At 34.5% G+C, this 11,490-nt stretch overlaps 1 protein-coding gene across 4 annotated transcripts; it reads right to left on the bottom strand.

Annotated features, from left to right (window-relative positions):
* Positions 1 to 1,226: 1,226 nt before the first annotated feature.
* On the bottom strand, positions 1,227 to 2,663 carry LOC114754599 (NAC domain-containing protein 83). 4 transcript variants are annotated; one of them, XM_028943394.1, is made up of 3 exons: positions 2,227 to 2,663; positions 1,889 to 2,127; positions 1,227 to 1,805 (listed from the first exon to the last, which is right to left on the bottom strand). In XM_028943394.1, the coding sequence occupies exons 1-3, from the start codon at positions 2,414 to 2,416 to the stop codon at positions 1,500 to 1,502; spliced, it is 735 nt and encodes a 244-aa protein (XP_028799227.1). In that variant the 5' UTR covers positions 2,417 to 2,663; the 3' UTR covers positions 1,227 to 1,499. The 4 variants fall into 4 exon arrangements, with proteins under 4 accessions (XP_028799227.1, XP_028799228.1, XP_028799230.1 ...); XM_028943395.1 differs by having other exon boundaries at positions 1,227 to 1,799; positions 2,227 to 2,658; XM_028943397.1 differs by having other exon boundaries at positions 1,227 to 1,799; positions 1,889 to 2,146; positions 2,227 to 2,394.
* Between the last annotated feature and the right edge of the window lie 8,827 nt (positions 2,664 to 11,490).

The following is an 11,490-nucleotide window of genomic DNA, read 5'->3' as shown; positions in this document are numbered from 1 at the left end:
AAGGAGAGATGACACGTCCGAATAGGCTCAGCCCGGCAATGGCCCTTTCATTGTTTGTCCGCACGTCTGGTTAACTTCCCCTCCACTCCACATAAAAGAGCACAAGACATACAAGATAGTATTGGCATATAAACGTATCAAGAATGCCTCTTTAGGAAAACAGCATACATATAAATTATAATTAATTGAATTACAAAATTATTAAAAGTTTTTAGATAGACTTTTAATATTTCTTGTAAAAAAAATACAAATTACAAATAAAATTTTTCTTAATTCTTATATGAAGTAGGAGATACAATTTTTTTCACCCACCCTTATTAAAGAAAGAGTATTGAAAAAAAATGTATATATTTTTTCACATTTTTTATCGTTTTTAATAAAGTCAAAATTAAAGAAAAGGCATTAATTAACATATACTCCCTCCTTTTCTTTTCATAGGAGCATGATAACTTAATTACGCAGTTAAAAAAATTGTTAAAATTAGTTAGCACTAATAAATATGTAAAAAATAATAATGTTTTTTCAAGCATACTTATATTTATAAAAAGCGAGACAGAAAAAGCATGAAAAAATATAATATGCCAAGTTATCGATTTTTTAAGTAATGTAATATATTAATTACAGGACAAAAATGATAAAAACATAACAGAATTGAAATCTTATAATAAAAAAAAAAAGTTCAAGACAAAATACATCTTGCCTTTCAACTATTAAACTCTTCTGGAAAAAAAAAATTGGAGGAATAAATCATTTATATTTAGAAATAAACTTTTGGCACACAAACTTTTATCACAGAATCCATAACTCATTAAGCAGAAGGAAGGAAAGATTTGGATAAGATACGCAAACTATCGGGAAGGGTTAGAAATAATTGAGGTACTTTATGGATTTTTCTTCCAGTGTAAGTTAGACCATCAACTTTCAAAACTAGGGACCCTTCTCAGTAACTCATTTTCAACGCCGTGACCCTTTCTTCCTCCTCACCCTCGCCCAAATGTCCATAGAATTATTAACTGTAAATGCTGTTTTGTCGGCAAAGTGATTTAGGACCTGCCTGAAAAGGTTTAAAAAATTCTGAAACAAAACTCTTTTCACGTACAAAACTCTTTTCACGTAGTATTTCATAAATTATTATTAAAAAACTATTTATAAATTATTTTACGTTGTCCAATACACAATAATGGGATTTACTTCTTGTCCAGTGCATCCACAAACCAAAGAAACACTAGTACAAGGTTAATCTACACCATGCTTCGATTGAAATTACAGCGGGGAAGAGTCGTTGTTGGATGAAGCAAGAAATTGGGATTACGCAACTGAACAGTACCATTCATTACTCTTATCGAGATTAGAGGAAACAGAGGGTAATCCCGGTATCCGCTTCTGAATAATTATACTAATAATAATAACCTAGAAAAAAGAGCATCGAAAAGTACAAGATACAATAACTAGGAATGAGGACAAAGTAAGGAAGAGAGAGAAGGAGGAATTAAAGGTTGTCACGGGTTTCTTGCAAGAGACGGCAAGCTGTTGCAACTACTGCTTTCCTCACGCTCATCAGATTCATGAGAAGAGAGATGTGTGATTCCGCTGATGCTTGACGTGGACGACGTAGGTGTACGATTCAAATCAGTAGTCGCATTCTCGTTCTGTGCTAAGAAGTCATAAAACACAGGCCTTGATCTGTTCATATCCCTCCTCACTCTGAAACTACTCTGTTCTTCACTCTTCACATTCGTGCTTCTTCTCTTCAAGAATATGCGACAAAGTACCCAGTTCTGCATCCCCACCGCCGAGCTCTGTATTTAGGAAAAACAGAGTGTATGCGTCAGAGTTGGAAGTAGAATTAGAATTAGAAGAAGAAGATGGAGATAAGTGAGATTGGTACATTGTGAAGGCGATATTCATGCATGATCCAGTCGGTTCTAGACCCATGAGGAGGCTTGCCTCTGTAGAAAACCAGAGTCTTCTTCATGCCCACGACTTGATTTCCCTTTGAAGTCAGAATTTGCTTGTCCAAACCAGTGGCTTTCCAATACCCAGAATGTGTAGCTCTGTTGGATCGGCTTCCATTAGAGTATTTAGCTTCTCTGGTACTGAAGAAATATCTCTCCTGTTCCATATCACCTGTACAGAGTAAGCCCCCCTGCCACCTCTCTGTTAGAGCGCGAGTGTGTGTGTGAAACTAAACAGAGATTAAAGTGAAGAAATAGGGAATTATTAAACCTGGCAAGTCCCAAGGGTCTGATTTGCAGACATGAACCTCAGGGATGATTGAGGCAGGCAAAGGATAAGACAAGACCTTGCGCTTCAAGTATTGGACCACAAGTTCTTCGTCTGTTGGGTGAAATCGAAACCCAGGTGGTAATCTAAGCTCACCATTTCTCACAAAACTCAGCTTCTTCTCCTTCTCCATTATCAGGAACTCTCACTTCAGAACCCAACACACTCCTCCCTCCCTCCCTCTTATACCACGATACAGAATCATACACAAAGCAGAACCCGAGGCGAAAAGAGGAAGAAAAGGGGGGGAACAAAAAAAGAGAAGATTTTTGTTGTAAATTTACAGATACTCAAAAGATAAAGCAAAAAGAAAAGGGTACCACGGAGGTAGAATGAAGGAAAGAGAGAAACAGAGTCCTACAGAGAGAGAGAAAAGAGAGTGCGCAGGCGAGTCGAGTCGGAGCGGAGAAAGTCTGGCTTCTTTTTTATAGTAACGGAGCTGCACAGACAGACGGAGAGGCATAGGACGACATGTTTGGCGTAAACGACACTCAAGCTCCGATTTTCTTTGACGCAATTTTTTTTATTTTAAAAAATATTGCTTAAACTAATCTTTTTGAGAAATCAATTCCATTTGAGTTCTGTCTGAATTTTCAAATCAGACTAGACCGAGCAAATTGCTCCTCCTAGTTGTGATCGAAACGTTTTAGCCGAACCAGGGAGGGGGAAAAAATTATATTCCATAAGCAATGTCGTTTTCTGCTCCTCACACACAAGTACACAACATTAAATAGTCCAGTACAAGTCGCCTGACGTCATTGCCTTCCCATGGAGGTCATCCGAAAAACACAAATACTTTGTTTATTCTGGTATGTGAAAGTACAAAAATAACCCCTACTTCTATGATCTTTGCCTCGTCGATGCGTATAATTTATTATTGGCATTGGGGTTAAATTTCAGAATGAGACACAACCTCACCTGATAACCAAAGTAATACGTGCCGTTTAATCCATCATTTATTGCCGTCTTGGCTGACCTTTTGCACATTACAGTGACTACACATTTCGTGTGCTTATAGGTTAACGAAGAGATCAAATATTACATTAGATATATGTATATAAAAGAAAACAGTGCAGACCCTATCTTGTTTAATTTAAAAAATAATATTTCCACATTGCTTTTCTTCCACTCCATATCTGGATCTTGCACGGATTGACCAACTTACATATTAATATATTATTATTCGTTTTTTTAATCCATGTAACGTAAAACTATGTGCATATCTAAAGCACGTAAAACATATATAACATATCTATGTACATAAACTATAAAACAACATCAAGGGAATAAACTAGGTTTTCCTAGCGCCCACCTATTATTTTCGAGAAAAATGTCAAAAAATGTGTCGCCCTATAAAATATTATGAATGTCAATTTGTGAAGGGAGCTACAAGAAATCGATTGACCATATTGAATAGACCAAGGGGTGTTTGAATTAATCTAAAAATAATTTTTAAAAAATATTTTTAGATTAATTGAGACAAAATTTTCCTTACAAACTTATTTTATATATAGTAAAATTATTTTTAAAATCATAGTTTAAGTAAGAGAGTTGCTCAATTATGTTGTGCCGCCCAAAATTGCATAAAGAAATATTATTATCATTTATCACTTGTTCAAATATGCATACACTCATTTACCAAAAACATATATATATATATATATATATGCATTACACAGTACACACACATACTTGAAGACACACTCATTAATCACTGATTTTATTTGGAGTTAATATAATTTTTGGTCCATGAAATTTAAACACATTTTGACTCTAGTCTCTTAAATTTCAAAATCATGACTTTAGTTCCTGAAATTTATTCTATCTTAAAACATTAGCATATGAAGGTATAACAGTATTAAAATCTGCTAAAGTGTCATAAATGATATTAAAGTGATAATGTGAAGTCACTAGATGACATCTAGTTGGACCTTGTGTGGATAACAAGGAAAAAAAAAGGTCTTCAAAACACAACGCAAGGAATGATTTTATGGAGGTAGATGAGTTGTTAAAATTCAATGTAGCAAACAGCTACTCAAATGAACATTAGGGGAAAAGAGTGCCAAATAACTACATTATGAGGACTTTTTTTAATAATTTATTATCCATACAAGATTTATATAAGTGTTATTTGGTGAGTTCACATCATTACTTTAATGCAGTTTACAATAGTGTGGCAGATTTTAACACTGTTACACTTTTATGGACTAACATTTTAAGACTGATTAAATTTCATAGATGAAAACCAGAGGTTTGAATTTTGAGACCAAAATCGAAATAGACCCAAATTTCAAGGACAAAAAATTTAAATAAACTATGGGGCTTAATTAAATGCTGTACAGTGTAATGCGCACACATTGTCAACAGAATCACAATCCAAAAGCCAACTTCTAGAGTTGGAGAGTCTAAGGTCTTATGAGACTCTTATTTCAAAGTGATATTTTTGATGTAGGACTCATAACAATGCATCTCACTTGATAGCCGGCATCTAAATTGTATCATTCTAGCTTTTAATTCTAAGGATTAGTTTGGTTAAGCCATGATTCTATTAGATTTAAAGGTTTTGATAATAACAAAAGGAGTTTTTAGTTTCTCTACAAAATTGTTAAGTTAATCGATCAAGTGTTTGATCACTGGCTAATCGAACATGTGTCAGATAACTGTTAGTTCATTTTGAATCAATTATTGTTAGGTTTGATTGATCTTGTGTTAGATAATTCACTGTGATAGACAACTGGTTAGATAAATGTGTTGATCGATCATTAATAACACTAGGTGAATATAAGATGTTTCAGGAATTTATTGATCATTAGATGGATAAATGTTTAATTGATAAACTGCTAGGAAAAATGTATAAATATTCTGAATCATGACAAAAGAATTATCTATCATCTGATCGATCAAGTTTTAATTGATAATGACTCAGATAATTGGTAAGTTCCCTTTCCTCACTTGTTGTTTAAAATAAGTTTACAGATTATCCATCACTTTATTGATTATTATTTTATATATAACTTATTCAAAAATTATGTGTCAAAACATTTCTGTTTAATCGATAATGTGTTCATCAAAGTATTCTTTGTTATATTGCAAAATAAGGTTTTTACAATTCATGATCAATCATTTAATCCATCATCATATCCTTCTGCATCTTTTTGTCAAGACTTTTTCATATCAATTGTTTGATCAAAGGCTTATTATAACATTTTTTAAATTGAAGCTCTTCACAGTCATTGATCGATCAAGTAATCAATCATTCATTTATCAATAATATGATTGATCATCAGCATGTCACTCTACGTATTTCATCAAGTTGTTTTTGAATTGTTTTCATATCACATATTCGATCAGTCTTTTATCAATGAAGTGTTCAATCATCATACTTGCTTTCACAACAACTTTGAATTATCGATAAGATGATCAATCAAGTGATTATCGATCATCTATTCGATCAATACATCAATTCATTACTCAAGCTAATACTTCACAATGATCATTCATAAAAACATATTTTCATTTTGTTTTTTTTAAGCTTTTCTCAGCCTTCCTTAATCATATTACTCTCTTTTTAAAGATATGAAGGCATGCAAATTTAGAGGAAATAAACCTTGTATAGAACTCAGAAGTATTTCCACTTATAAAATCACTTTAGTTATATTTCACCATTTATCAATCACTTGTTCTATCATTGTTTGATCTATAATTTATTTGATAAATGCATACACCTATTAAGTCTATTTCTCTTGTAATTAATTGATAATATGATTGATCAAGGAGTTATCGATCAAGACATCAATCAAGTAAGTTCTTCTCACTGTCTGAATATCTGATGATTGATTCTATGTTTTTCATCTGTTGTATTAATATCAAGAATCATCACCTTTTCTGTTATTGATTTATATTTACTTGAAGAAGAAAGCTTACTTGTGTCAAGAGACTTCTATAGATTACAAAGCACAACGATTATATTATAGCCCTTAACCTACTATGTCAGAAGCATTAATGGCGAACAATCATTGTAACTGTCGAACACACACAAGCAATCTGCTAACGGTTAGAAGCTCTTCAGTCTAACGGATAAATGAAATACTCTAACTATAAATGGCGTGAAGAGCATTGAATAAAGTATTGAATACGCGAGCTATTGTCTGTTGAAATTTTCTATTGCATTCAATACTCTGTTTTCTTTTGTACTGAGCTTCAGTGTTTATCATTTTATATACTCTGTAAGAGAGGTTGCTACATCTTTTACTCAAATCTAAGAGTTACTCAAGAGTGTGGACTTTTGAGGGGATTGTAACCTTATGGTACTAAGGAGGAGTGATTAAGAGTGACTCGATTGCTATGCTGACGCACTAAGAGCATAGTTTCTTGAGGACTGGACGTAGTTCAAGTGGTTGAGACCGAACCAGTATAAACTCTTGTGACATCATTCTTTGATGAAACTTTTCAAACTCATCTCCACTGTTTTATCTGAGTAGTTCTTTTATTCAGTCAAATTTTTATATATCACCCAATTCACCCTTTTTAGGTGAAGCTGCCATTAACATTTGGTATCAAAGTAGGTTTCTTCGATAAAAACTTAACCGTCTAAAGAAAGATCTAATGGCAGGATTTGGAGATAGCGTGCTACCCAAAGGCTGCTTAACATCAAAATCACTAGGCTTTAATGGAGAAAATTATACATTTTGGAATATGAGGATGAAGATTTTCATCAAAGCAACTGAATATAGTTTGTGGGACGTGATAGAGTATGGGAACTATGTTCCAAAGAAAACTATTGACAACCAACAAGTTCCCAAAAGCCCAAGAGAGTTTGACGAAGAAGATAAAAGGCTCATTTTATTGAATGACAAAGCAATTAACATACTGACCTGTGTATTGAGCCAAAAGAAATACTCGCAAGTTTCAACTTGGAAACAGTAAAGAAGATGTGGGAAGCACTCAAAATTGCTCATGAGGGAACAATCGGCATAAAATAGAGCAGAATTAACACTCTTACCACAGAATTTAAATTATTCAGAGTAAAAGATGGAGAGAGAATTCGAGATATGGAAGTAAGATTATCCCATCTCATCAATCACCTCACTACACTCAGCAAGAAGTATAGCCAAGAAGATCAACTGAGGAAAATACTGAGCAGTCTCATGAAGGAATGGGAACCGAAGGTGACAACCATTGAGGAGACAAAATAAGAATCAATTGGCTCGATTGTTGCACTATTCAGAAGCTTGGCAGAGTATAAGAGTAAACAAAAAAACAAGAAGGAGATAAACGAGAAGAATCGTAAAGACATTGCTCTCAAGACTCATGAGAGTGAAGATGACAACGAAGAGGATCTGGAGGATGAGGAAATATGTCTCATAGTCAAAAGATTCAAAAAGTTCTATAGGAACAAAGCTAAAAAAAGATTCCAATCAAAACGTAAAGCCTCCACATCTCAAATCAAATCTAAAGATCCGATAATATGCTTCGAATGCAAAAAGCCGGGCCATATCAAAGCAGAATGTCCACAACTGTCTAAGTCAAAAGACAAAGACAAAAAGAAAGAGAAATTCAGAAAGAAGAAAGCCTTTGCCACTTCAATATGGGGAGATAGCTCATCTGAGGAAGATGACAGTGAAGATGAGGAAACGGCTAACATCTATCTTGTAGCACAAGAAGACGATGATTCAAAGACTAATGACGTAATCCTTTCTGAACCTTCTTATGATGAATTACAATCTCAATACAATACCTTACATTCAAAATTAGTAAAAATAGCTAAGAAGTTAGTGAGCTCTAAAAAGAAGATCAAGATTCTTGAGGAACAAGTGAAGCAAAAAGAAGCTACACCTCCAACCTGTACAAAATGTGAGCAGAACAAAAAGAAAACTAAAGAGCTTACCAAAACCCTAGAGAAGTTCACAAAGGATAGTGAAATGCTCAAAGTGATACTGGGAGCTAAACGGTGTACAATAAACAAATCCAGAATAGGATATAATCCTACTCAGGATAGAAGTAACAGAAAGAAGAAAAGTGGTCAACGATCATATTTAACATTCTTTAGAAATACCGTTTATTCTTCTAATCCTTTTGTATTGTGTTTCTATTGCAACCGTAAGGGTTATACAACTTCTTTTTGTCATCATAAGAAGAAAGAAACCTACGGGACATTGAAATAAGTGCCCAAAGGTACATATGTACCATGGACAAACCTGACTAACCAGAAAGGACCCAGGAAGGTATGGGTACCAAAAATGTGATTTCTTTATTACAGGCATGTCTTAAACCATCTAGAACAAACAAGTAGTACCTTGACAGTAGATGCTCTAGGTGGATGACTGGTGATACTGACAAATTCTCATCACTCAAACTGAAGAATGTGGCAAAGTAAGCTTTGGCAGAAATCAATTTGGAAGAATTGTTGGAATCAGAGAAATAGGAAGTGACAAAGGAATAAAAGTTGAAGACGTATACTACGTCAAAGGTTTATGTCAAACCTGCTTAGTATTAGTTAGAGTACCGACAAAAAAAACTGGGTGATCTTCGATTTAGAAGAATTCCTAATCATTAGCAAAGATGACTTGCCACTCAAAAAGAAAGAATTAAATGTTAAGCTGAGAGCTCTAAGGGATAGTAACTGCTATACTATTCTAATTGATTCTAAATCTCTGAAAACTGCTTTGTTAGTAAAAATAAAGAAAGTTGGCTTTGGCATAAATGTCTTGCTCATGTTAATATGAATCAGCTTTCAAAATTAACAAAAAGAGATTTAGTCATTGGCTTACCTAAAATACAATTTGAATATGACATTATCTGTGATGCTTGTCAGAAGGGTAAACAAACAAATTCCTCATTTAAATCAAAGAAGACAGTATCAACTGAGAGACTACTTCAAGTGCTTCACATGGATTTGGTTGGTCTGTCAAGAGTCAAGAGTTTCAGTGAAAATTTATGTAGTCTTGTTATAGTTGATGACTATTCAAGATTTACCTGGACTCTCTTTCTTTCCTCCAAAGATGAGACATTTAGTGCTATTAGAATAAATAGAGAATGGATTGGAAACGTACCGGGTCGGATCTCAAGTCTTGTTGGTTGGATCCTCTGAGCTCACGCTATAAGCTAAACTATAAAAATCTAAGCTTTGAGTGCACAACAGAGCACCTCTTTGTAAGAAAGAATAAGAGAGCGAGAGAGAGTAAGTAGGAAAGTTCAACTACTAGAGTGAGTTGGACTGATAGGTGGAAGCTTCTATTTATAGCTTTTATCAAGGGTATTTTGAGAAGCCAAAATATCCACTGAGCCTATCAGGTTAAATCTGAGTTAGGATATATGAATATATCCTTATCTTATAATATCATGATATTTGAATTCAAATCCAGAATCAATCACAATTAATTCTAAATATATATACTTAACATATATTTAATCTATACAATATAAATTAATTAAATTTATATCGTAACCATTTGGATTTGATTCAGAATGTTTGACTGAGTCAAACATATTATAATCTTGCTTGGATATTTGACCGGTATATTCTCTTAATATCCAGTCAAATAGTCTAGCCCATCTAGGGTGGATCCAATCCTAAAAATTCAACATCTCCCACTCGCACTTTATGGGCTGTCCATCGTGCGATAACTAAATCTTTCATTGTTTTATACTAGGTGTCTGTCGTGACTACGTGGGCATGACGTTATCGATTCAGGTGCTTGTGTATTAGGAGTCCTTTATACAAGACCAGCACACAAGAACACCCTTGGTGTATCTGCAAATTATATGCTTGTTGCCTCGAATGCCCTAGTTTTATCCATACACTTTACTTGTGGCATATCTATTCCCTCTCAAGTTATTTTGTTTACTCAGATTGCCTTCCTATACTATGGTATCTACACTTGCTTAGTTGTTCTCCTCAACCTGCAAGGGGCATGTCACAACACCAACATAGATGTGTACTTCAGGATAAATCTTCCTTCTGACTATTTATCATTTAGATTTGGCATAGTCACTTTCCTAATCTTGACCCATTAGATTGCATCATTCTTGACCGTGGGGTTTAGGCTAGAGTAGCTTTCACTAAACCAAATCCTTGTGATGCTGTCTAAGTCTTAAAGGCATTATGAAAGATTTATTTCCTTTCTGGGACTCACACAGTAATAGATCAGGGATCTTCCATCTATGCCCCATGTTGTGAATTTGAGTGAGCTCATGCAGTATGAATTGCATGCTACTGTGCTCAATCTACTAAGTGGAGTATGTTGCTTTTGGTTTTATTAGCACTATACAGACTTAATTTCCAAATGCACTCCAACATTTAAACTAAGAGCTCTTTTATCACAACTATATATGACGTCTTATAAGTGAAGAGTTCCTCATCTGGCTACAGGTCTCATGGATTATACATTATCCATGATTCAGCCCAGACTTTATAGGTCTCATCTTAGTCTAACTGAGGTGACATTTGTGTAGTGATTCTTTTCTACCATCTCATGGTGATCATCTGTTGTCAAACCTTCTATATCCCATGAGAACACAGTGAGGCGGTTGCTCGTATGAGTGAGCCAACCTTGTGACTTGTACGACATATTGGTGTTGTATACCTCGTGCCTATGCATGTATAAATACACAAATGTATATACAAGAAAATTTCTTTGAACTAGATAAAATGCATTGAATTACTAAGGAAGAGGAAACAAAAAAAAGGTTCAGTACAACATGCCTTGTGCCTACATAATTGAACAAGAAAAAGGATCAAAAAGAAAAAAAGGAGTTCAATACATCATGCTCTACGCATGCCCAAGGCCTTTACATGCTTGACAAAAGGGTCTCTAGCTATAGGCTTGGTTAGGGGATCTGCCAACATCTTATGAGTGGACAAGTATTAAACTGTCACTTGTTTTTTAGCGATCATATCCCTTACAAAGTAATGTTTTATGTTTATATGCTTAGTACGATTATGATACTTAGGGTCCTTTACATAGGCTATTGCTACTTGAATATCACAGTGAATTAGAGTTGGTCCCTCACTACCACCATAGATCCCTAATCGTACTAAGAATCTTTTTAGCCATACAGCTTCTTGGACAGCTGCAGAACATGCTACATATTCTACTTCCATAGATGAAAGAGACACACACGTTTATTTCTTGCTACTCCAGGAGATTTCTCTGTTGTTTAGTAGGAAAGCATAGCCTGACGTTGAGTGTCGCTCGTCCAAGTCTC

Source organism: Neltuma alba, unplaced genomic scaffold (assembly GCF_004799145.2).
Source record: "Neltuma alba isolate B1F8T4 unplaced genomic scaffold, ASM479914v2 tig00010169_pilon, whole genome shotgun sequence".
NCBI lineage: Eukaryota > Viridiplantae > Streptophyta > Magnoliopsida > Fabales > Fabaceae > Neltuma > Neltuma alba.
This window is presented reverse-complemented; position numbering and strand designations above follow the sequence as displayed.

Coding starts and splice junctions, on each gene's coding strand:
- LOC114754599 (XM_028943394.1), bottom strand. CDS start 2,416: ATGGAGAAGGAGAAGAAGCTGAGTTTTGTGAGAAATGGTGAGCTTAGA. Junction 2,128..2,226: donor AGACCCTTGGGACTTGCCAG/GTTTAATAATTC, acceptor TACTCTGTACAG/GTGATATGGAACAGGAGAGA. Junction 1,806..1,888: donor ATGAATATCGCCTTCACAAT/GTACCAATCTCA, acceptor TGTTTTTCCTAA/ATACAGAGCTCGGCGGTGGG.